The sequence below is a fragment of the Phacochoerus africanus genome, chromosome 14 (assembly GCF_016906955.1).
Source record: "Phacochoerus africanus isolate WHEZ1 chromosome 14, ROS_Pafr_v1, whole genome shotgun sequence".
Lineage (NCBI taxonomy): Eukaryota > Metazoa > Chordata > Mammalia > Artiodactyla > Suidae > Phacochoerus > Phacochoerus africanus.
In genome coordinates, this window is record NC_062557.1 from 5,374,659 (window position 1) to 5,400,159 (window position 25,501).

Consider the following 25,501-nt stretch of genomic DNA (forward strand, 5'->3'; position numbering starts at 1 on the left):
GGCGCTGCACCACGTGCACACACGGCTCGGCCACCACCAGGCTTTATTCACAAGGACCTTCTGGAAGCCTCCAGGACAGCACAGGAAGCCCAGCCCCCGGCACCCCAGAGCCCAGCCTTCTGCAATTGGGGTGTGGTCAGGCTTCAGAGCCTCACACCCCAGGCTCTGGGACAGTTCCGATTAGCAACCCCGCCTCTCTTCTCTCCGGCCCCAGAAAAGGTCGTCTCTCCAGGGAAGCTTCTGCATCTTCTCCGCAGCAGCTTTGGCGCAGCCGGATGGCAGTCTTGCCAGGAGCTGCCCCCCACTTTTTTTTTTTTCCCCTACTGGCCTCTGTCCCTCTCTTGCAGGTACAGCCTCTGCTCCCGGATGGCTTGTTCTAACAGAGGTAGATTCATTCCTTCCACGCAAGTCAGCACCCGGGCCTTCACCACGGAGGCTCCACCTGAAAAACACAGACAACAGAAGCCAGGTACCCGCCGTGTCGGCACACACTCTGCAGAGGCATTCCAGCCATTTCTCCTCGACTGGTTCCCCGTCCTGAGTCTGACTGCGCAGGTATGAAAGATGGATTAAGGGATGTTGGTTTGGTTTTGGTTTTGTCTTTTTGCCTTGTCTTGGGCCGCTCCCACAGCACATGGAGGTTCCCAGGCTAAGGGTCTAATCGGAGCTGCAGCCACCGGCCTACACCAGAGCCCCAGCAACGCGGGACCCGAGCTGCGTCTGCGACCTACACCACAGCTCACGGCAACGCTGGATCTTTAATCCCCTGAGCAAGGCCAGGGATTGAACCCGCAACCTCATGGTTCCTAGTCGGATTCGTTAACCACTGCGCCACGACGGGAACTCCAAGGGATGTCGGTAAATTGGCCTGCCTCGGCCTCAGAACTGCAGGCCCACCATACTCTGCAGGCACATGCCTGGAACTTAGAGAGGAGCTTGGAAATTCCACTTCTCCAGGGAGGAGGCTCAGAAAGGTGGACCCTCTGCTTCTCTCTGTTGTCATCTTCACTCCTGCCAGCTTCTCTGGAGGTCCCAAATGCCCAGAGCTGAGGAGAGGTCTCAACCACCAGCCTAGTTCTCCATCTGCACCAAGGGAAGGTCCCCTTGGAATCCCAGGGCACACTGGCATTAAAATTTGGGGTAGGGAGTTCCCGTCGTGGTGCAGCGGAAATGAATCTGACTAGGAACCATGAGGACGCAGTTTCAATCCCTGGCCTCGCTCAGTGGGTTAAGATCCGGCGTTGCCGTGAGCTGTGGTGTAGGTCGCAGATGCAGCTTGGACCCTGCATTGCCATGGCTCTGGCGTAGCCAGTGGGTGCAGCTACGACTGAACCCCTAGCCTGGGAACTTCCCACATGCTGCTGGTAAAGCCCTAAAAAGACAGAAAAAAAAAAAAAAAGAAAGAAAGAAAAAAGAAAAGAAGTTGGAGCAGTTGTTCCCACTGTGGTGCAATGGAATTGGCAGCCTCTTGGGAACCCTGGGACGCAGGTTCAATCCCTGGCCCAGCACAGTGGGTTAAAGATTGGGCATTGCCGCAACTGCAGCTCAGATCCGATCTCTGGCCCAAGAACTCCATATACCACAGGATGGCGAAGAAAGAAAAGAAAGGAAGGAAGGAAGGAAGGAAGGAAGGAAGGAAGGAAGGAAGGAAGGAAGGAAGGAAGAAAGAAAGAAAGAAAGAAAGAAAGAAAGAAAGAAAGAAAGAAAGAAAGAAAGAAAGAAAGAAAGAAAGAAATTAGGGCAAAGAGTACCCCACATGCAATCCATCCAAGGGGAGAGCCTCACCTTACAGGGGCAAGTCATTCTGCCCTAAACAGGGGGCTGGGGGCGCTTCTAACATGCTGTGGTGACCTGATGGAAAGCTTATCAAAGATCAGGTGACACCAAACAGGAAAGACTTCTGTGGTTTTGTCCTAATAGGTTGTTATTTTGGGTTTGGCTCTCTGGGTACGCCAATGAGTAGACTCAATGTTCTATTTTCTTTTGATGCCCTTGTGAGATAGAAGCTCACTCTGATCCAAGCCTCCCTTCTGTTGTGGCGCAGCAGAAACGAATCCAACTAGGAACCATGAGGTTGCGGGTTTGATCCCTGGCCTCGCTCAGTGGGTTCAGGATCCGGCGTTGCGGTGAGTAGTGCTGTAGGTCGCAGATGCAGCTCAGATCTGGTGTGACTGTGGCTGTGGTGTAGGCCAGCAGCAATGGCTCCGATTCAACCCATAGCCTGGGAACTTCCATATGCCATGGATTCAGCCCTAAAAAAGAGAAAGAGAGAGAGAGAGCAAAAAAAACCCCACAGAAGACAAAAAATAATACCTAGATTATCTATACGGACCATCAACAAACAGGGTATCTGCCTAAACTTCACTTGGCGCTGAAATGCCTAGACCTCTTTCTTTTTCTCTTCTTTTGGGCTGTGCCCCGTGGCATACAGCAGTTCCTGGGCCAGGGATCAAACCTGCCTCACAGCAGTAACCAGAGACACAAGTGTGACAATGCCAGATCCTTAACCTGCTGAGCCACCAGAGAACGCCAGCCGAGACCTTTGCTTGCGACACACGTGGCCGTAAATAGTTTGCACAGAGCATCCGCCTGGGTTTAGGACAACACGGAGAGCAAGGACGAAAATCAAAGTGCTCTAGTTAACCATTTAAAAATCTCAACATAGGGGCGTTCCTGCTCTGGCACAGCGGGTTAAAGATCGGACCCAGGTTGCTGAGGCGCCCTGTTTGGTCCCCGGCCAGGTGCAGTGGCTTAATGACTCAGCGTTGCCGTGGCTGTGGCTCAGATTCAAATCCTGGCCCAGGAACCTCCATGTGCCACAGGTGTGCCCCCCGGCCCCCCAAAAATCTCAAAGTAGGAGCACAGGTCACATGTTTCCAAACTTCCTGTATGAAGATTTTCTTAGTTATTGGACTTAATTGTATAGAACTCTCCTTACAGTGTTGCCTATCAGCTCTTTCCTCTGAGCTGGAGATAGGAGGTGTGATTTTCCCCCCCATGAACGCAGAAAAGTTATTTACATGGAAATGAGCTTTAGAAATAGGATTATCACAGGGGCAAACCAGGCGAATCCCTTAGTCCGTCTTTGAAAGGTCTCTGTAGGAGTTCCTGTGGTGGGCACCTGACTAGTATGCATGAGGACGTGGGTTCGATCCCTGGCCTCGCTCAGTGAGTTAAGGATCCAGTGTTGCTGTGAGCTGTGGTTGTAGGTCGCAGACATGGCTCAGATCCCACATTGCTGTGGCTGTGGTGTAGGCCGGCAGCTGTAGCTCCGATTGGACCCCTAGCCTGGGAACCTCTGTATGCCGCAGGTACGGCTCTAAGAAGACGGAAAAAAAAAGAGAGAGAGAGAAAAAAGTCTGTGTAAAAGGACTAAGAGAACAGCATTTGAAGAGCACTTCAGGGGAGAGAGAAAGGACTGTACGAACGAGCCTTTGCACCTGCAAGGCTAGATCAAGAAGCTGCAGCAAAGGAGGAGGAGCTGATACAAAAGCAGCCAGAATGCAGTGGGTCGAGGTGTGAGCCGGAGGTAAGGAAGGGGTGATATGGGGCCCGGACCGTCTTTCGGCGAGTTTGTGAGAGGAGGCTCCTCCCTGGGCAGGGATCCAGAGCTGGGGTTGACATTATTTTTGCTGCTCCTGTTTTACCTTAGAAGAGGCTTGAGCGCTTTATATGCTGGGAGGCGAGAACCAGGGGTAACTTCCCTCCCTGCATATAAAGGTTAAGGATTCAGCGGAGACAGCAAAGTCCCTGCGGGAGGGCGACCGGCCACACGTGGTGCAGCACAGGGGCTGTGCCTCAGGCAGGAGGGACCCTCTTCCCTCCCAGCCCGCAGCAAAGGAGGACTGGGGGTGAGGATGCATTTTCCAGGAGAGACGGCTGCTCTGGCCTCAGTTTTACCCGGGGTGTAGGAGGGAGGGGGTGACTGTGAACACCCCGCGTGACAGGTGTGTGACAGGTGCACGTCTGAAACAGCTCTGTTGCAGACGGGGGAGAGGGGACTGGCCAGACCTGGGGTAGGAGTTCTAGGCAAGCCTGGAGGGCCCCGAGGAGAGATGAGAGCTTGCAGCTTTTGTGCTAGGAAGCCCCGGAGCTTTGGGGCCTTTCTCCATCCACAGCTGGGTGGGACCGGAAAGGGTGCAGGTTTAGCCCGCGAGGAGTGTTGGATGGCGAGGGCTTGGAACTTCTGCCAGGAAAGTGGTTGACACGACAGCGAGGTCCAGCTGGAGAGGGGAGAAGGGGGGAAAAACCCGGCAGGTCAAAGTCTTTAGGTCCCGCTGGGTGACACAGCAGAGGGCAGAAAGACACCGAAGATGGAGCCGCCTAGTTTCAAGCGGCAGAGGCGGGGCCGTTCTGGGCCTGTGGGAGGCGGCAGTGGGGCAGAGGTGGGCGTTGGCAGAACTGGGAGCAGTGGGGCAGAGGTGGGCGTTGTGTGCGGCGACAAACCCGCGGGACCCGTAGGATTATGGCCCCACCTCAGGTTCTCTGATGTGCTTGAGGCTCCTGGTGGGGGGCAGCGGGGGGCAGGTTTCATTGCAAGGCCCAGAGGAGGCTAGAGCATCAGAAGGGGCTTTAAGACAGAGGAGCAAAGGTTCGAGAAGACACAACAGGACCCAGTGGTCAGGGGGACGAAAAGCAGAACAGGTGGGATTTATGGAGAGCGGAGCTCTGGGGCAGCCTCCCGCTGCAGGCAAGGAACCTTCAGCCTGGGACTTCACGCGCCCCCCCGGCAGCAGAGCTGGGGAGAGGCTGTGCCCCACCCGTTAATCCCCGGACTGGAAGCCAGTCAGTCGGCGGCGTAGGGCTGGCGTTTCTTTGCTTTGTGGGCAGAAACGCCAGAGAGACGATTTGAAGTGGCCTTTTGTCCACTGTCAGAACTGCCAACCTTGCCATGGGGCGAGATCTGGGCCTGCGTCACCACAGGACTTAAGACCTAGCCAGGGGCCCGACACGCCGCCCCCAGCTGGAGCTTAAAGTTCGCACCACCCCCCGCCCGCCCCTCCTCGCCAGCGGCGCTCTTGCCTTGTGTCAGTCACGAATGATGGGCATGTGGTCCTCAGAAATTAGGAACGGAGCGGAAAAATTGAACAGAGAAAAAAGTTACAGGCTGAGATGAAAACAGTGAGAAGTGGTGAACTCGCCAGGGCCTGGGAAGAACGCGGCCGGGGCTGAGGCTTGATCACCAAGGTTTTGTTTTGTTTTTTGTTTTTGGCAAGAATACTTCAGAGTGGAACCCTCTGTGCTCTTCGGGTGCCTCACGCCAGAGGCACCTGATTATCGCTCTGCTTTTTGAAATGTTGGATTGATCGGACAGGCCCGATGCCAGCCAGCTTCACCAAATGATTTTATCAGCTGGTGATTGATGGATGTGGCTGGATGTATGATGTCCTTAGGGCTTTTAAAGTGGTGACTTTAGAATTTAATGATTTCTCCTGCGTGTATTTACTGAGATTCTTCTCTAAAGAACTTTCCCTCGTCCGAGCTTTTGGTTTCCCTGGAATACAATCCACTCAGAAAAAGGCAGGAGAGACTCTCGAGGGCAGAAGGAGCAGGTTTAATGCATCCGGAGGAAGCAATCAGCTAATTCCAGATCACAGTTTTCCAATAAATGGCATTTAAAAGAAAAAAAAAAATGGGAGTTCCACGGTGGCAAAGCAGGTGGAGGAGCCAGTGTTGTCACTGCTGTGGCGCAGGTTCAATCCCTGGCCCGGGAACTTCCAAATGCTGTGGGTGCAGCCAAAATGAGAAAAAGAAAGAAGACAGAACCATTGTAGAGACTGTGTATGACCCAAAGGCAATGTACAGACTCGGCCTCCTGCTTTTATTCATGTATTTATTGATTGATTTTTTTTAGGGCTGCTCCCGAGGCACATGGAAGTTCCCGAGGTTGAATAGGAGTTACAGCCGCCGGCCTACACCACAGCCACAGCCACACCAGCTCTAAGCTACATCTGCAACCTGCCTCACAGCTCACGGCAACGCTGGATCCTTCACCCACTGAGCGAGGCCAGGGATCAAACCTGCCGCCTCATGGTTCCTAGTCGGATCTGTTTCCAATGCACCACGATGACGGGAACTCCTGCCTCCTGCTTTTAAATGAACCCAAACTGTAAAAAGCCGTTTGGGGTGGAGGAGGGGAACGGACATGACGGGGCACGTGTTAGGATACGCAAGGAACAGGCATCAGTTAGAGACACACGCTGGGGAATTTACAGGCTCGGGAGATGAGGTCAGACGTGCCCTGAAACACACCCGCAAAACAGGGCGGAGGATGGGGGCAGTGACGTCACAGAAGAGAGGGATGTGGATCGCTGCCAAGTCCCGGGGCCGGGTACAGGCGGGCTCCTGGGTACTGCCGTTCTCCTTCTGGGCATGCTTGATTTGAAGGCATTGAATTTTAAAAAATCGTGTGGGTTGAATTTATACCTTTCAAGCCCTCTCTGTATTTGCCATCGGGTCTTTGAGTTCCAGATCCCGGGCAGTCAGCGTCCAAGAGCTGCCAGGACACTGTCCGGGCCAGGAGGGCAGAGGGGAGCTGCAGGTGGTTTGGGCTGCGGTGCAGAGTAAATAATTTATTTAAGGGCCTTTGGGCGCACTTCCAGCCCTCCCTCTGCAACTCCTCTCAAATCAATTATGAGGGCAGGGACTCTGAGCTCAAAGGTGTTAGCCCGAATAAAGGTTAACTTCTATTAAATGAAATGTAATTAAAATCAGCCCGATTTAATTACTTCTTGTTCAAGTGTATTTCATCCCAGTTAAAAACAACTCCTGCAACTGTTAGAAAATAAGCTGGTGGAGTTCCCGTTGTGGCGCAGTGGTTAACGAATCCGACTAGGAACCATGAGGTTGCGGGTTCGATCCCTGCCCTTGCTCAGTGGGTTAACGATCCGGCGTTGCCGTGAGCTGTGGTGTAGGTTGCAGACGAGGCTCGGATCCCGCGTTGCTGTGGCTCTGGCGTAGGCTGGCAGCTACAGCTCCGATTGGACCCCTATGCCATGGGGGTGGGAACCTCCATATGCCATGGGGGTGGCCCTAGAAAAGGCAAAAAGACAAAAAAAAAGAAAGAAAAGAAATTAATAGTTGGTTTTCTCCCACTTCCCTATGGCAGGTCCACCATGAGCACAATCACTTCTGGTTGCTATGAGCCCCTGAACTCATTGGGAAGATTTGGAAGAATCTGAACCCCGAGGAGGGACTCCTGTTGGGCCAGAAGCCAGGCCCAGGCACCCAAAACACTACCCCAGTCAGGCCCCAGAGTAAAAAGGGGTGCATGAGGCCACCACTTACCCTCCTGGCGCTCCAGCTCCCCCAGCACAGTGTAGAGGGAGCCGACCTGGGCTTGGAACGGTTCCACCAACTTGGTACAGACGAGAATCCGGTGCTGGTCAGACCTGTGCTGAGCCATCAGGGTCACTCGGGACTGGGTCAGGTCGTAGCTGCACAACCTGGAGGTCAAGGTAAGCATGATCATTTCTCTTCATTTTTTTGTTGGGGGGGGGGCAGGCCCATGGTATGCAGAGGTTCCCAGGCAAGGGACAGAACCCGAGCTACAGCAGTGACAGTGCTGAGTCCTTAAGCCACAGAGCCACCAGGGAGCTCCAGCACAATCATTTCTATCCATGGACAGAACCACCACAAAGCTCAAAAGGTTCTGAGGGCGTTCCCGTCGTGGCGCAGCAGAAACAAATCCGACTAGGAACCATGAGGTTGCAGGTTCGATCCCTGGCCTTGCTCAATGGGTTAAGGATCTGGCATTGCTGTGGCTGTGGCTGTGGCTGGTAGCTTAGCTCCGATTAGACCCCTTGCCCGGAAACCTCCATATGCCACAAAAGTGGCCCTAAAAAGCAAAAAAAAAAAAAAGGTTCTAAGGCCAAAAACATCCAGAGGAAAATGTTCAGTCTCACTTGGACCAGAGACATTAAAACGGCAGCAACAGGAAACATGGTTTCAATCTATGTGACTGAGGAATAAATTACAGGCATTCAAAGGCACTTGTTCAATGAGTGGCGACAAAAGTAGATACTGTCAGGATTCCTGTCATGGCTCTGGTAACGAACCCGACTAGGATCCATGAGGACGCAGGTTCAATCCCTGGCCTCACTCAGTGGGTTAAGAATCCAGCATTGCCATGAGCTCTGGTGTGGGTCAAAGATGTGGCTCAGATCTGGTGTGGCGGTGGCTGTGGTTGTGGCCAGCAACTACAGCTTCAATTCGACCCCTAGCCTGGGACCCTCCATATGCCGCAGGTGCGGCCCTCAAAAGCAAAAACCAAACCAAACCAAAGTAGGTGCTGTCTCACCACCCCCCCCAAAAGTTCCCCTGTGCTCCTCTGAACCCACTCTCCCCATCTCCCACCCCAGGCAACTTCTGATCTGCTCTTGGTCTCCAGTGATGAGTCTGCCTACTCAAGCTTGTATGCTTCTCTGTGTAGCTTCCTTCACGCAGCATAATGCTTTTGAGACTCATTTATGCCGCCAGGTAAATCAGTAGTTTGTTTCTTTTCCTTGCTCAGCAGCACTCTGCTGAGTGGATAAATGAATTATCATTATCCATTCCCCTGGTTTGCTACCAGTTGGGTATTACGAAGAAACTGGTATATGGTTTTGCATAGAAGCCTTTGAGCTGATATATGTTTTCACTTCTCTTGGGGAAAGACCCAAGTAGGATTTCTGGGTCATCTGGTCAACCTGTTTAAAGGAAACGGCCAAACCGATTTTCAAAGACGCTATGCCACCCTTCCCCCGAGCCATGTACAAGGCTTACGAGTCTTCCACTTCCTTGTCAGCATTTGATAGGATTGGTCTCTTGAATTTTAGCCACTCTACTGGATGTGAAATTCTGTATCATGGGGAGTTTTGTTTTGGGGTTTTTTGGTCCACACCCGAGGCATGTGGACCTTCCCAGGCCAGGGATCAAATCTGTGCCACAGCAGCAACCCAAGCTGCTGCAGTGACCACACCAGATCCTTAAACTGCTGTGCTGCTGGAAAACTCCCACTGTGGTTTTAATTGGCATTTTCCTAATGATGCATGATGCTGGACACATCTTCATGCGTTTACCATCTGTGTATCTTCTTTAGCATCTGTTCGAATGTTTTACGCGTTTTAACATTAACTTGTCTTATTATCGGATTCTTTTTTTTTTTTAATGTCTTTTTAGGGCTACACACTTGGCATATGGAACTTCCCAGGCTAGGGGTCCAATCGGAGCTACAGCTGCTGGCCTACAGCACAGCCACAGCTACAGCAACGTGGGATCCGAGCCGTGTCTGCAACCTACACCACAGCTCACGGCAACGCCGGATCCTTAACCCACTCAACGAGGCCAGGGATGGAACCTGCATCCACATGGATACTAGTTGGGTTTGTTACTGGTGAGCCACAGCAGGAACTCCTTGATTATGACCTGAGCCCCTGCAGTCAGGTTCGTAACCACAGGCCACAGCAGGCACTCCCTTAATGGTATCTTTTGATGAGAAGCTTTTAATTGTACTGAAATGCAGTTTATTCATGATTTTTCTATTACGGTTTTTGCTTTCTGTGACTACGTCTTTGTCTAGCTCAATGTTGTGAAGATTTTCTCCTGTTTTCTTTTGAACATTTTGTAGTTTTAGCTTATGCATCTATGGTCCACTTTGAATTTTTTTGGGGGGTATGCTATGGGGTAGGGATCAAGGGGTTTTTTTACCCCCACAAAAACAGTAGGAATAAGAAGCTCCTTGGTAGCCTAGGCTAGTGGATAGGACTCAGTGCTTTCACTGCTGTGGCCTCAGGTTCAGTTCCCGGTCTGGGACCTGAGATCCCACATCAAGCTGCTGCGCAATGTGGCCAAAAAATGAAGAAATAAAGAATGAAAAGGGTACTAGTAATAGTTCTAGAACCACTTGTTGAAATGATCATTCTTGCCCCACTCCATGACGCCGATGTCTCTCTCTCTGTTGACAAGCAGTATGTTTTTGGTTACGTAAATCGAATGTGATTCAATCACGGTATTTTGATGTGATTTGATTACAGTACATCTAGGCAAGGAAATAAAATGAATCTACTCCAAGTGACAATACAGGAGTTCCTGCTATGGCACAGCAGGTTAAGGGTCCAGCGTTGCCGCAGCTATGACGTAGGTCGTGGCTGTGGCTCAGATTCAGTCCCTGGCCTGGGAACGTCCAGCCAAAAAAGAAAAGCAATTAAAAATAAAGATGTGCAGTGATGATATAGATGTACGCATCCGGCAGGGAACGAGGTCTCGCGCACCCGGGTAGATGCGTCAGTGGTCCCGTAGCGTGAGATGAGAGGAGCCCATCGAGGTTAAACTAGCGCCCCGCGGATGTACAGACGTGCCTTCCAGGCGCTCCCTCGATCCTCTTCTCCTGGTGTCTGCACCCCCGTGTGGACCCCCACGACCCTGACTGGCGCGAACCTGGACTGACCTCCCCGTGCAGGTCGTCGACCGCATGGCTTTCTCTTTGCTGTCTCTGTCGCATCAGTCACTCTGGGGAAGGCCATGGGGCCACGGTGTCTAGACCCTCAAGTAACCGGATGGGAAAATCTACACGGGGAGGCACGGAGCCTTTGTGACGACAGGCCACACGCCGCTACCACACCTGCGAGTCGCCTAGAAGCAGATCCTTCAGGTCCAGACCAGCCTGCAGATGCTGGCAGCCCTGGCTGATGTCTTGACTGTAATCTAAAAAGTGAGTCCGAGTGGCGTCCCCACTGCGGCGCGGCAGAAACGAATCTGATGAGGATCCGCTTGGTTGCAAGCTTCATCCCTGGACTCGCTCAGTGGGTTAAGGATCTCGAGGTGCCGTGAGCTGTGGGGTAGCCAGGCAGCTGCAGCTCCAATTCAACCCCTCCCCAGCTAAGCCACTCCCAAACTCCTGACCCACAGTTAGTAGGAAGAAATAAGCATTTGTTGTCATTTTAAGCTACTAAATTTTGGAGTGATTTGTTCCACAGCAGTATGCGACTATCACAGTATATATGGATATACATATGTTGTGTGTGCACCCACCCACCCACATATACACATAAACATACAGAAACACACGAAAAAGCATGTAATCACCAAAAGGCTAGCAGTGGGTGGTTGTCCAGACAGTGGGATTCCAAGTGATTTTTGCTCACTTACGGATTGCCTAGTTTTTTTACAGTGAATATGTATTAATTTTTTTTTAGCATTCTTTACGTAATTAGATGAAATTATAAATGAAATTATAAGACGATTTAAAAATAATTTTGAAAATGTATACTTTAAAATAAAACATAAATCTAAAATATAAAAAGACCATTAAAACCATTTTTGAAAGTAATTACAAATATGTACATAAAAATAATTTTTTAGGAGTTCCCCTTTTGGCTCAGTGGGTTAAGGATCCGGAATTGCCACAAGCTGGTGTGCAGGTCACAGATGCGCCATGGCTGTGGCATAAGCCCCAGCTGGAGCTCTGATTTGACATCTAGCCTGAGAGCTTCCATATGCCACAGGTGCAACTCTAAAATGAAAATAATAATAATTTTTTACATTTTTAGTTTTCACTTTTTTCTAGGGCCGCACCTGCGGCATATGGAGGTTCCCAGGCTAGGGGTCTAGTCGGAGCTACAGCTGCCAGGCCTACATCACAACCACAGCAATGCCAGATCCGAGCCACGTCTGCGACCTACACCACAGCTCACGGCAACGCCGGATCCTTAACCCACTAAGCAAGGCCAGGGATCGAACCCTCAACCTCATGGTTCCTAGTAGGATTTGTTTCCATTGCGCCACAATGGGAACTCCTAAAATTTTGTTTTAAAAAAGAAAGTTTTCATTTTTTTTTAAACATCCTCCCAGCGTGTGGAAAAAAACGATCTTACCTGCCAAAAGTTCTCAGTGTGTTCCCATCAGGAACGAGGCCGGCACCAACTTCCCAGGGAAAGTAATAGATCCCAGGTTGGGGCAGCATCCGTGCTCCTGAGACGAAATAGCTGAGATGGATTTCTGAAGATTTCTGACAAACCAAGCCCACCCAAGGTGGAGATTAACAGACACCTGAGACCAGCAACGTCCAAAAAGCTAGTTCCGGGAGGAGGTATGTTAAAATTTTTAAAGATTTTTTTGGATAGGTTAAGCACTCACACACTTTAAAAAACAAAGCAACACACAAAAGATCGACGTGGAGATGTACCGTTCCCACTCCCCCTTCTATGTGGCCCATTCCCTCCCTGAGCCCCTGAAGCAGGGGTCAGAAAGGCAGACGGTGACGTGTGATGTTTGCCGCAGCGTCTCAGTTCTGCCATCATAGTAGGAAAACTCTCAGACAGCACATCACGAGGGAGAGGCCTCTATTCCCTTCAGCCTTTGCTTACAAAGACACGGATGTCTGGCCTGGCCTGTGCCGACTCCTGCTCTGGAGGAGACCATCATCATACCTTGCTGTCGTTTCATTATGCGGACAAACCAGTATGAGTGCACAGGTCTACAGACTGCTCTTGGCTTTCTTCTCTCTCTCTCTCTCTCTCACACACACACACACACATATATAATCCTGGGTAAGATCCTTGCAGAAATCTGACGACAGAGCTTTAGTCCAGAGGTTTAATATAAATTCACATCCTGCACAATTGTTTGCCATATCCCCTAAAGAGGAGGGTCACTGGGCTGTGTTGTTGGCCAATGTTCCACAGTCATTTCAGTATTTTGTGCCTGGACAAGTTTGGCCAGCACAGTGCAAAAGCAGCTGGCCAAGTCCCAGTCCTCTTCCTGTAAGTACAGATGTCTCTAATTGCTGTGACCCAGGAGCAGAGCTGTCTGGTCACGAAAGACAGCCCCCTGTTCATCTCTGGCATGAGAGAGAAGCAAAAAACAAAACCCCCAAAACAGCCAAGAGAAGAAAAAATACGGTGGTTCCTGATTTGGAAAATGAGGATAATCCCATCCAATCTAGCAAAATGCTGAAACTGTAGAATCTTTCTTTCTTTCTTTCTTTTTTTTTTTTTGGTCTTTTCTGGGGCCACACTCGTGGCATATGGAGGTTCCCGGCTAGGGGTCTAATTGGAGCTGTAGCTGCCAGCCTATGCCAGAGCCACATCAACGCGGGATCCGAGCCATGTCTGTGACCTACACCACAGCTCACAGCAACACCGGATCCTTAACCCACTGAGCAAGGCTAGGGATCGAACCCGCAACCTTATGGTTTCTAGTCGGATTCGTTAACCACTAAGCCATGATGGGAACTCCTAGAATCTTTTTAAAAGTAATTTTCTACTCTCAAGTTATACAAGCTAAGCTAAAAGGAACTAGGTCATTACATTTATTTTTATTTTACAAATCACCATGAATCTAGCCACAGCAACCAGAGAAAAAAAAGAAGTAAAAGGAATCCAAATTGGAAAAGAAGTAAAACTATCACTGTTTGCAAATGATATGATACTAAGAAAACCCTAAAGACAGAACCAGAAAACTGAACTTGGCAAAGTTGCAGGCTATAAAATTAACACACAGAAATCAACTGCATTTCTTTATACTAATAATGGAAGATCAGAAAGAGAAATCAGAGAAACCATCCCATTTACAATCACGTCAAAACAAATACCTAGGAACAAACCTACCTAAAGAAACAAAAGACCTGTTCTCTGAAAACTGTAAGGCACTGACGAAAGAAACCAAAGACAACACAAACAGAAAGACACACCATGCTCTTGGATTGGAAGAATCAATATTGTCAAAATGACTATACTACCCAAGGCAATCTACAGATTCAGTGCAACCCCCATCAAATCACCAAAGACATTCTTCACAGAACTAGAACTGAATATTTTAAAATTTGTATGGAAACACAAGAGACCCCAAATAGCCAAAGCAATATTGAAAATGAAAAAAGAAAATGGAGGAATCAAGCTTCCTGACTTTAGGCAATACAACAAAGCCACAGTCGTCAAAACAATACGGTACTGGCACAAAAACAGAAATATATACCAATGAAACAGGAGAGAAAGCCCAGCTCTAAACCCAAGTACCTACAGGCAACTCATCTATGACAAAGGAGAACAGAACATACAGTGGAAGAAAGACAGCCTCTTCAATAAACGGTGCTGGAAAAATTGGAAAACTGGAAAGCAGAAGGCTCTTTGACATGAACCACTGGCAACATCTTGTTTGATCCACCTCCTAGAATAATGACAATAAAGACACAAATAAACCAGGGGGCCCTAATCAACCTCAAAAGCTTTTGCACAGCAGAGGAAACCATTAAAAAACAAAAAGACAACCCACAAAAAAGGGAGAAAATCTTTGCCAACGATGCAACAGACAAGGCCCTAATCTCCAAAATATACAAACAACTCATGCAGTTCAACAACAAAAAAACAAACTGTTGTACTACAGAACTTGACGAAACATTGTAAATCAACTATACTTTAATAATAATAATAAATTTTAGGAGTTCCCGTCTTGGCGCAGTGGTTAACGAATCCGACTAGGAACCATGAGGTTGCGGATTTGGTCCCTGCCCTTGCTCAGTGGGTTAAGGATCCGGCGTTGCTGTGAGCTGTGGTGTAGGTTGCAGACGCGGCTCGGATCTGGCATTGCTGTGGCTGTGGTGTAGGCCAGTGGCTACAGCTCTGATTCAACCCCTAGCCTGGGAACCTCCATATGCCGCAGGAGCGGCCCTAGAAATGGCAAAAAGACAAAAAAAAAAAAAAAATTAAATCACCATGCAGTAGCATTGACTCTTTGGCAGGGGCATATTCTTTGTAAACTTTAACCTCAATTTTCTCTTCAAACAAAAGTTTCCATGTGTTTGTTTAAGACATCTCTGTTAAATCAGCACAGATGACTCAATAAATCATTACACGTTATTGCACATTCAAGAAAATTTCTGACAGAGTTCCCGTTGTGGGTCAGTGGAAATGAATCTGACTAGCATCCATGAGGATGCAGGTTTGATCCCTGTCCCCACTCAGTGGGTTAAGGATCTGGCGTTGCTGTGGCTGTGGTGCAGGCCAGCGGCTGCAGCTCTGATTCAACCCCTGGCCTGGGAATCTCCATATGCCGCAGGTGTGGCCCTAAGGGAAAAAAAAAAGTTTCCGAGATTTATCAGGACAGGTTTCTCTGGTGGCTCAACTGGATTTCAAATACCGTCCTTAGCAGTCTGAGTAATGGTAAAACCTGAACCTCGAGGCTTGTCCTTTTCATTCCCCAAGGCAAAAATATCCATTTCTGGGAGAAAAATCCATGGTATGAACAAGAAAAACCTGTGTGTGTGTTGGGGGGGGGTGTGTCTTTTTAGGACTGCACCGATGGCATACGGAGGTTCCAGGCTAGGGGTCTAATCAGAGCTACAGCTGCCGGCCTACACCACAGTCACAGCAACGCAGGATCCTTAACCCAGTGATCGAGGCTAGGGATCGAACTGGCACCCTCCTGGATACTACCCGCAACCTGCTGAGCCCCAGTGGGGACTCCCCAGGGGTCATTTTTGATGCGTCCTGTCCTGTCATCAATTTGTCAGCTCTACCTCAAAATATGTATCGATCTGCCCACTTCTCTCCATCACCACCACCTCAACGAGATACAAAACAAAACAAAACCCCAACTGCCACTTCTGAAAAGCTGGGAGCAAAAGCAGGTGCTAAACATGCTCTCTGTACACAGCACCACCAAAGGGGTGGGCAGACCACCTAAGCCACCCTTCTCGCCCAACCCGTGGGCCACCACTACCCTCACCCCAGCTCACCAACCCAAGGAGCAAGGGAGATGGTTGCTCATTTTCTGCAAGAAAGTGTTGCTGCAGCAAGGACCCCAGTAAAGCCTTGCCTGAATTTCTTGCCTGGCCTCCTATCAATTTCTTTCTTTCTCTCTCTCTCTCTTTTTTTTTTTTCCCCTGTCTTTTTAGGGCCACACCCGCAGCACATGGAGGTTCCCAGGCTAGGAGTCAAATCAGAGCTGCAGCTGCTGGCCTACACCACAGCCACAGCAACACCAGATCCAAGCCGTGTCTGCAGCCTACACCACAGCTCACAGTAACGCCAAATGGTTTAACCCACTGAGAAGGGCCAGCTATGGAACCCACCTGCTCAAGGATAGTAGTTGGGTTCGCTACCGCTGAGGTACAAGGAGAACTCCTTATCAATTTCAATTAATTAAGGAGTCCAAGAAGAACATAGTAACAGAGCCAGCTTTTTTGTTTGTTTGTTTGTTTTTTCTAGGGCCACACCCACTGCATATGGAGGTTCCCAGGCCAGGGGTCTAATCAGAGCTTGTAGCCGCCGGCCTATGCCAGAGCCACAGCAACACGGGATCCGAGCTGTGTCTGTCACCTACACCACAGCTCATGGCAATGCTGGATCCTTAACCTGCTAGGTGAGGCCAAGGATCGAACCTGAAACCTCATGGTTCCTAGTCGGATTCGTTCACCACTGCGCCACGACGGGACCTCCTAACTACTAATCTTGATTCGTTTTTTGGTGCTCCCTTTTGTCTGAGGTGAATGCCTCACTCACCTTACTTACTGTCAGGACTGAAACTAAAAACCGATGCAGTAAGGAACAGCTTGCAAGTGTAAAGTTTTTAATTTATTTTAATTTATTTTTTTAAAGGGCATTAGTTATGTTGTTACAAAGGTAGATGAAAGATACAGATGTGTAGTGTGCCATTACCTGATCACCCTGGCATGAAGTCAAAAAGTAACTAAAATAAGCAAATCATTCAATAGCATGTTAAGTATTTTACTTAGCAATTCTTTAGGGATCAAAATGAAAACCACGACTGGTTGACAATGGCTGTTTCTGAGGATAGGCAACTTGAGCTTTTCATTACAAATCCTCCTACACTAGTTTGTTTTTTTTACCGTGTGCCTCTAGTTCTTTGATGACGACGATAATTGTGAAACAGAAAAGTCTGGATTCCAAGACCTGTGAACACAGAGTTCTAAGACTCACTCCAAGTCCACACCCACCCAGAAACGGGGGGAGGGGGGAAGCACCTGCAATTCCACACCCAGCTCCCCACAGTCCTTGCCTCCGGCAGCAAAGATACCATTATCTTAACAAAAGTCAGCTGGAGCCTCTCCCCGGTGCAACTTTGGACCCCGTCTTTTTCTTTTTTCCTCCAACCTTGGATAGTTTCGCGGAATCCTACGACCTCCCCCAGCAACTGCGCAAGGCCCACAGGCGCACGGCCCGCAGCCCTAGAGGTTCCGGCCACCGGCGTTTCTGGGGAGGCCTTTAGCGAACGGACCCCGAAGCGGCGGGGCGGGCAGGTCCCAAGGCGCAGGCGCAGTCCTCCTCCGACGCGTTGCCCCGCCCCTTCCCCGCCCGTCGCTAACCTGTCCGGGCGCCTGGGGGGGGGCCTCACGTTGCCTCTTTCCGCCCAGCGTGATCACGTGACGGGTGAGGGGTTAGGTGACCGAGAGCTCCTGGCTTGTGCCCCCTTTGCAGTCTCTCGACCTTCTTCCGGGGATCCCCCTTGCCCAGGGGCCGCTCTGAGGCCCCTCTCGCCGAGAGCCAGGGACTCACCCGCCCCGAGGCTCTCACTGGCGCCTCCTCCGCCTCGGCCGCGGCAGTCACGCGGCGCGGGGCTGCGGCGCGGGAGAAAGGGCGGGCCCGGGCGGGCGGAGGCGAGCGGGGGCGGGGCCTCGCGCCGTCCTGGGGCGGCCCTTAGGGCTGGCCCCGCGCTGGAGGTGCAGATAACCCGCTGGTGCTGCCCTCGCTGCTGCTGTCTCCGCCGCCTCCCCGACCTCCGCTGCCTCTGCTGGCTGTCACCATGAACCAGGACCTACAGAAGGAGCGGGCCGCCGCCAGCTTCAACCCGGAGCTGCTCACCCACATCCTGGACGGCAGTCCAGAGAATACCCGGCGCCGCCGAGAGATCGGTGAGGACGGCGGGCCAGGCCTCCCTCCCCGCCCTTCCCGGAGCAAAGCTTGAGACTCCCACCGGGAGGAGTCAGAGCGGCTGTGAGGCGTAGGCCGCAACCTCCGGCTCAGCTTTAGGGGAACCGGGAAACCCCCTCCCCACACTTTTTAGGGATGCTTGTGGCGGGGGAATCGCCCATCCTGAGAGGGGACCTGTACCCATAAGTCCGAAACCTGCTGTGATCCGGGGAGCTGTAACAGAGCCTTGAATCTGTCTTTCTCTTGATACCCTATCATTCTTTTCCAGAAAACATGATTCTGAGTGACCCAGACCTGCAGCATGAGGACCTGAACTTCCTCAGTCGAAGCCAGCGTTACGAGGTGGCTGTTAAGAAGAGCGCCACCACGGTGAAGAAGATAAGGGAGTTTGGCCTCGCAGACCCGGATGAAATCCTGTGGTTTAAAAAGTAGGTATGCGGAGCTTTCCCGTGGAGGATCCGAGGTAATTAACCCGACTAGTATCCATGAGGATGCAGGGTGGAGCCCTGGCCTCCCTGAGTGGGTTAAGGATCAGGAGTTGCAGTGAGCTGTTGCAGGTCTGCAGCTGCTGCTCGAATTTGACCTCTAGCCCGGGAACTTCCATATGCAGCTGGTGTGGCGCTAAAAAGACAAAAAAGACCCCCCCCCCCAAAAAAGGTACGTGTGTCTTAGTTTACATCAAGCGCCCAAGCCCAAACTAAAGCCACAATCTGTAGTGTCCTTTTTCTCTTGTTTGGCGTTTGAAGACTCAAATTGGCATATTTTCACACCACTTTAAAGTTATAAGTATGAGAAATAAGGTTTCCGCTTACATTTAAGCCTTTTCAGTGGATGACATTTGTACAAAGCTTATAATGGAGATGCTGTAATAGGATTTCAAGAATCCTACAAATTCTGTCCACGTGTGTCAATTTTGAGTGATTTAAATGCAGAATGACTTTGCTGTTTGTAAGAAGGAGGCCTGCTGAATCTAGAAGCTAAATTGGGAAGGAATTTTTTTTTCTCAGTTGCAAAGACCAAACATTTAAGTATTTTAGAGCAATAACAGATTGTATTTTCACATGATAGTGTAGCTCTTGAGTTTAAAATAATGGAAAATAGGGATGGATGAAAAAGAACTTGAGTCAAACCTCAGAATGGATATAAGGATTCAGCATTTTTTAATCTGGTAACGCTGTTTAAATGGCTCTTACGTGAGTGAATAGACACCTCATAAAACATGCCTTGGTCCTACTCTTGAAAACTGTCCTTTTTTCAGACCATCTGCTTTTGGTTGTGTTTTTTCATTAGAAAGAAAACACAGACTTTTTTTTGTTTGTCTTTAAACAGTATAATTATAGGAACCTAGTACAAGATTCCTTTGGCCTATAACATCTCTTAACATTTTTTGTTTATTCCTGTTTTAGGTTCCTACGTATTAGGTTTTAGGTTTCTACACTTTAGAACTCCACTATTTTCATCAATAAAGAGTAAATGAGGAGTTCCTGTTGTGGCCCAGCGGTAATGAACCTGACTAGGATCTGTGAGGACATGGGTTTGATCCCTGGCCTTGATCAGTGGGTTAATGATCCAGCATTGCCATGAGCTGTGGTGTGGGTCACGGACAAGGCTCCGATCTGGTGTTGCTGTGGCTGTGGTGTAGACCAGCAGCTACAGCTTGACCCCTAGCCTGGGAGCCTCCATATGCCTCGGGTGTGGCCCTGAAAAAAAGACAAAAGAAGAGTAAATAATATGAATGGTACATATTTAAGAGCCAAGAAAAATGGAACATGGTACAGGTTCTGCCTTTTTGTAGCAATAGTCATTACTTCTTTTTACTGCTGCCTTTAATACATTTGGTATCTAATTATTTTTAACTCCATCGGGTTATTATTTTCAAGAGGAAATGATTTACTTTGACCCCTAGGATCACACTCAGAACTCCTTTCCATTTTAGTTATAAAAACACGGTTAATTTATTTTCGATAGCCTAAATCAGAGTACTTAGCAACTTCCAAATGCTCTTTTTTTTTTTTTTTTTTTTAATTTTCAAGTTTGTAACCCCTGGCTGTGAGGCTATCGAGGTGGAATAACTCCTAGCTTCTGTTTCTGATTTACCCGAGTTGGGTTTGTCACCTCGTTAGTACGATTTAATTCTTCCCTTAAAACAGCACGGAAGAGGTGGTTGGGTTGGTTTGACTTTAGTATGGTGAACGCAGTGTGTTTCAGAGGGTGGTTAGAAGATTTTATAACCTCGGTGGTTCCTGATGTGTAACCAGACTCCAGCGAAGTCCCAACAGAACAAGGTCCTTTATGTGAGTTAAAGATCACTGGACACCAGCCAGTTGTTTTCTTTATCGTTTTTTATGACACAGCCCTTTCTGCTTGGGGAGTAACTTTGGCATACCCTTTGACATCTCTCCAGTAGTTCTGAGATAGGACAGGGAGGTCACTTGATTAGAGAAAGGGATTGCAAATTAGTCTTTGCAATTCCCCAACACTATCAATTGTCCCTCGTGCCCGGGTTTCATGGGTCACTAACAGAGTTAACTGTGATAGACCATTGATAGTGAGATAGGCACCAGGTTTCTTTCTTTCTTTTTCTTTTCTTTTTTGTTGTTTTTTTTTTTTTTGTCTTTTTAGGGCTGTACCTGTGGCACATGGAGGTTCCAGGATGGGGTCCAATCGGAGCTGTAGGTGCCGGCCTACACCACCGCCATAGCAATGCAGGATCCAGGCCTCAACTTCAACCTACACCACAGCTCACGGCAGCGCCTGATCTCCAACCCACTGAGTGAGACCAAGGATCGAACCTGTGTCCTCGTGGATACTAGTCGGATTCGTTTCCACTGAGCCACGACGGGAACTCCCCTCATGAGCAAATTTTGAAATAGGCTAACATATTTGTAAAGTACTTTGAAATTTCTCAACTCAAGCCGTGAAAGAACCCTCCTCTCCATCCCTCGGGAAAATAAGATTGCTCTTTGCAGAATGTAAACGTTTCCTAGTCTCCTCGTCTGTAATTTTGTCTTTTAACTATCCTGCCTGCTATGAAAAAAAGTGAAATAGCCTTAAAAGTAACTTAAAATTTTATTTATTTATTTACTTTGTCTTTTTGCTTTTTTCCAGAGCTGCTCCCGTGGCATATGGAGGTTCCCAGGCTAGGGGTCTAATAGGAGCTGTAGCCACCGGCCTACACCACAGCTCCAGCAACGCAGGATCCAAGCCGCGTCTGCGACCCACACCACAGCTCACAGCAGTACTGGATCCTTAACCCACTGAGCAAGGCCGGGGATCGAACCCTCAACCTCATGGTTCCTAGTCGGATTTGTGAACCACTGCGCCACGACGGGAACTCCTTGCTTTTTGTTTAAAGTTCTATTGAAGTATAGTTAATTTACAAGGCTGTGATCATTCCTGCTGTACAGCCAAGTCCTTCTTAGGTTTTTAAAGCCCGTTACTTGAAAAGTATCTTGAAGAGAGATTAGACATAATTTAAAAACGAGAGCTCAGGAGTTCCCATCCTGGCTCAGCAGAAACAAATCAACTAGCATCCTGAAGACGCAGGTTGGATCCCTGGCCTCACTCAGTGGGTTGAGGAGCAGGCGTTGCCGTGAGCTGTGATGTAGGTTGCAGGTGTGGCCTCGATCTGGCATTGCTGTGGCTGTGGCGTAGGCTGGCAGCCACAGCTCCGATTTGGCTCCTAGCCTGGGAACCTCCATATGCCATGGGTGTGGCCCTAAAAAGACAAACGAAAGAAAAAAAAAAAACAAAGACCTCAGATTCTATTCTTGAATTGACTTTCAAGTAGCCTCAAAAAAAAAAAAAAAAAATCTCGGAAGTATTTGATGGTTTTTGTGTCACATAGTTTTGGCTCTCAGTTTCCTAGAGAAATTTTGTGTCAACATCATTTTTATCACTGCAGAGCCTCCTCAGTTGCCTTGAGGGAATAAGAGTGTCTTATATTGCCCCTGTTTTTAGCACCTAAATTACTGCTTCTGTTTCTCAGAAGTTCTTGCAAGTTCTTTCCTCTGTTAGTAAAACATGCCTTTTAGGGAGGGCTGTGGTGCTCTTGCCTTTGAGGGACTGGTTTCTGCATTTGTTCCCTCTTTATCCCATTTCAGTGAGAAGGGTGTGTTTTGCAGAAGTGTGGTTGTGTGTCTGTAGCACAGCAGGAAGTTGCTGCTGATCAGAATTACTTGGAAACTGACTCATCTCTTCGTTCCTCCACCACCTTTCCCCTCATTCTCTCCTTTTAGTGTAAATTAACATTTGATATTTATGTAACAATTACAGAGCCTCAGGGTTTAAAAGCTTTTTTGGGGGTGGGGGGGGGGTGTCGTTTTTTTGGCCGCCTTGAGGCACATGGAGTTGCCAGGGGCCAGGGATCAGATCGGAGCCACATTTGCGACCTGAGCTGCGGCAACACCGGATCCCCAGCCCATTGTGCCTGGTCGGGGATCAAACCCCGCATCCCAGTGGCTCCCCAGACACCCTCGCCGAGCCCATTGTGTCACAGTGGGAGGTCCTAAAAAGCATTTTTGATGTCGGCTAGTCCAGGTGTTCCTTGGATGTTTGAGTCTGTCCCCAGCAACCTTGAAAGGTGGTGGAATGGCTTCAGAGCCTCCCCCAGAGGGAGTGGGCAGCCCGTCCGCCTGTCCCCCTTTCCCTCCGTTCATGCTCTGCTCGTTGTGCAGCCCAGGATAGGCCGGTGGCGACACTGCTCCGCCAGCCCTTGAAAAGTTGCGAGGGTCAGTTGGAAGGTAGTTATTTTGTCCTCAAGCTCTTTACATAGCTAGATGCACCAGGGCAGAGCCCTGTAAAATCTGTGACACGGCATTGCCAAGACCGAACAGTGCACGTGTCACCTCTGCTGACCACTTCACATGTTCTGTTTTAGAAGAAAATCGTTGAGAACCGACTTCATCATGATTAGAGTTCTCGTAACCTGGAAGGATTTTCAAGGACTGTGATAGGTTTTTCATGTGCCCCCATTGCCTGCCCACTCAGCTGTAGGCTTTGGCGACCTTGAGGCCTTGGTGCCTTGGTGCTGGAGGGTGTGTCTCTACCGTCCTGGACATCGGGTCCCCTTACTCGGGGGAGATAGTGTAAGTTTTTCTTCTGGGGGACGTTTCGTTAACAGCTCAACACGTAAGTGTTCCATGGAGTCCCCTTTGATTTCCAAAATAAGTAAACCCTGAAAATAAAGCAAAAACAAGCGCACACTCCCCAAAATCGAACCAACAGATAATACCCACAAATCCATAAACAAGGCCTTTTGAGGCTACAGCATGAGTAGATTTGCTTCCTGGACTAAGTGTAAAATTCAGAATTCTGGTCCCGAAATGACTACGAGGAGAGGAGATACCACTAGATTCTGCTGTTGGCTTGTGCAATAGTAAAAATGGTGACTATTGCTCTGAATTTCCGAAGAAGGGGGTTAAGTTTTCCTGACCTTTCCCCTGAGGGCCACGGCCGTCTGCCAAGAATGGTGGTAGAATGCAGTTTCTAGAGTAAGGCTGAGATCCTTTTTTTTTCTCTCCTGTAGACTGCATTTGGTCAATTTTGTGGAACCTGTGGGCCTCAATTACTCCATGTTTATTCCTACCTTGCTGAGCCAGGGCACCACTGCTCAGAACGAGAAATGGCTGCCTCCGTCCAAACGACTGGAGATCATTGGCACCTACGCCCAGACGGAACTGGGCCACGGTTAGTCCGCGTTGGAGGGTCAGTGGGTTACCCACCTCAGGACCTCAGTTAACAAATGACTCCTGGCGTTTCGATTTTTTTTTTTTTTTTTTTTCCGTTTGGGATTTTGTTTTCAAACTGTTAAATCTTAAATAAAATCCAGCCTCTCGTTTTCTCATAGCTCATCTGCTCAGACACTGGTTCAAGACTCTGGCCTGAAACGTCTGCCCTTGTTATTTTTTTGAAGCCTCTTCCCATTGTTGGATACACCCGCTGAAATGGGCGTCGAGCATTTTGGAAAGATGGGGTTGGAGATGGCACAGAGCTCCCAGTTGTGTTGGTGTCTGATTGATGAAAGACTCGGTTGGAAGTTCTTAAGCAGGTTCATGACCCAGCAACATCCAGGCGCTGCCTCTTGGCTTTCATGAAGTCGAAGATGTGGAGTTTACTGGGCAGAGGGTTAGAGCAGTGACGTGTCTTATTCCCACTAGCAAGGTGGTGAGGTGATTTGGGGAAAAAGTCCCCGATTCTCTTCATTTTTTTTTAGACATTTTTCTATACATGGCCATGGGCTTTGTGTTACCCGTAATTCTTGGTTATGTGGGTCCCCAAAACCTGGCTCTTTTCAGAAAGTTTTGGGTTTGGGTTTGTTTGCACAGACGAGGCCCTGGACAGATTGGAGGGTCTTGAATCTGAGCTGCGCGGTCTCGTTCCAAATTACCACGATGCTTGTGTTATGGAAACCGAGGAATGTAAAGACAGGGGTGAGAGAAGGATGCAGACGGCAGGAAAGCTGCTTTTGTGTGTTGGATGCGGTGCCTCCTGACTTGTGAATCGGTTTACGGCTGTGCTTTATCATGATGCCCGTGGGCACAGCAGATTCTGGTCACTGGTGTGCTTGTAGGACACCCTGCCAAACAGCCGGGACCGCTTCAGGCTGACCCGTAAGGACACGACAGGCCTGAGGGGTCGTAAAATCTCCCTCTCTTGGAGAGAGTGTGGGTGTTTTGTAACCTTGAATTCGCTTCGTGGCACAGAATTAGTGTTGGCCTTGCATCGATTTGACTTTTCACAATCATGCTGTTTGCAGGAGGCGTAAGATGTGTAAACACTGCTGAGACTAAATGAGCCTAAGGGGTGTACCTTTTGTGGGTCTGATCTTTCTGTCCCTGTTGATAAAGTACGTTCCGAATCTGTGCCTGAGGGAAGAGAGGAGGAAAGGAAGGCTCGAACCTGGCGGGTTTGAGGAGCCCAGGATATTGGACGGCGGTCTTGGCTCGGGGCGAGTTTGTGTTTGTTAGTTTTCCTTCCCTTCATTTTTCTAGTTTTCAAACTAAGTCAGTCACAGAGATTGAGACAAGGTTGTGTTGGAACCAGCTTTGTCTTAATCTCTGTGGTTTACTTAGGGGAGGAAGTTTTAAAATGCGGGCTCGTTTCTTGCCAGAACTTTGTCAGTTTGTACTGGCGGTGCCTCACTGACTGCTGCTCTTTTCCGGGGAAGCCAGTCAGTGGGTTTGTTAATTTGCATCCTTTGCTGGTATCATGTTACATAGAATATATAAAAAGTAGTTCAAGGTCAAAGGCAGCTGGTCCAGGAGGAAGATTTGACTATTTTAAGTGCTGAGACTTTGAAACCTTAATGGGTCAACAATAATTCTCTAAAATGTTCTCACAGACTTGGATGGAACTTGGTGGCCGCTTTGCTCAGCTTTATTCCAGGATCCTCCGGAATCTTAACATTCAACCACCTGCAGAAAGTCTAGGTCACCAGTTTCCGCTCTTCCCTCTGGAATATGTGGTCTCTCCTCTAAGTACACACTTGTCTCTAAGTCCCAACACACTTCTGGTCTGTGGGTCTGTGCGCCTCAGAGGCGGAGGCCTGGGCCCAGGAGGGCGCCTTCTCCCTGGGGTTCCGGTGCTCCGGGGACAGTCTGGAACGCGGTGCGGCATTGCCCATCCTGACCATA

The 25,501-nt window shown here is 49.2% G+C and overlaps 2 protein-coding genes across 6 annotated transcripts in view; one reads left to right on the top strand and one right to left on the bottom strand.

The window, feature by feature from the left end:
• Positions 1-26: 26 nt before the first annotated feature.
• TEN1 (TEN1 subunit of CST complex) lies at positions 27-17,441 on the bottom strand. Of its 3 annotated transcripts, none has more exons than XM_047758896.1 (4): positions 17,303-17,431; positions 11,853-11,949; positions 7,288-7,445; positions 27-442 (listed from the first exon to the last, which is right to left on the bottom strand). In XM_047758896.1, exons 2-4 carry the CDS (start codon positions 11,939-11,941, stop codon positions 321-323), a joined length of 369 nt encoding a protein of 122 aa, XP_047614852.1. In that variant the 5' UTR covers positions 11,942-11,949; positions 17,303-17,431; the 3' UTR covers positions 27-320. The 3 variants fall into 3 exon arrangements, with proteins under 3 accessions (XP_047614852.1, XP_047614851.1, XP_047614850.1); XM_047758895.1 differs by lacking the exon at positions 27-442 and adding an exon at positions 3,314-4,223 and having other exon boundaries at positions 11,853-11,986; positions 17,303-17,441; XM_047758894.1 differs by lacking the exon at positions 27-442 and adding an exon at positions 3,314-4,223.
• A 105-nt stretch (positions 17,442-17,546) lies between these two features.
• The window catches only part of ACOX1 (acyl-CoA oxidase 1), a 29,216-nt gene continuing 21,261 nt past the window's right edge, over positions 17,547-25,501 (top strand). Inside the window, exons 1-3 of one of the 3 annotated variants that reach the window (XM_047758888.1) lie at positions 17,547-17,848; positions 18,136-18,295; positions 23,395-23,555. In XM_047758888.1, the coding sequence (XP_047614844.1) occupies positions 17,740-17,848; positions 18,136-18,295; positions 23,395-23,555 (430 nt within the window). In that variant the 5' untranslated portion in view covers positions 17,547-17,739. Of the gene's footprint in view, positions 17,849-18,135; positions 18,296-23,394; positions 23,556-25,501 lie in introns of those variants that run through there. The other 2 variants (XM_047758887.1, XM_047758889.1) reach the window with 2 other exon arrangements.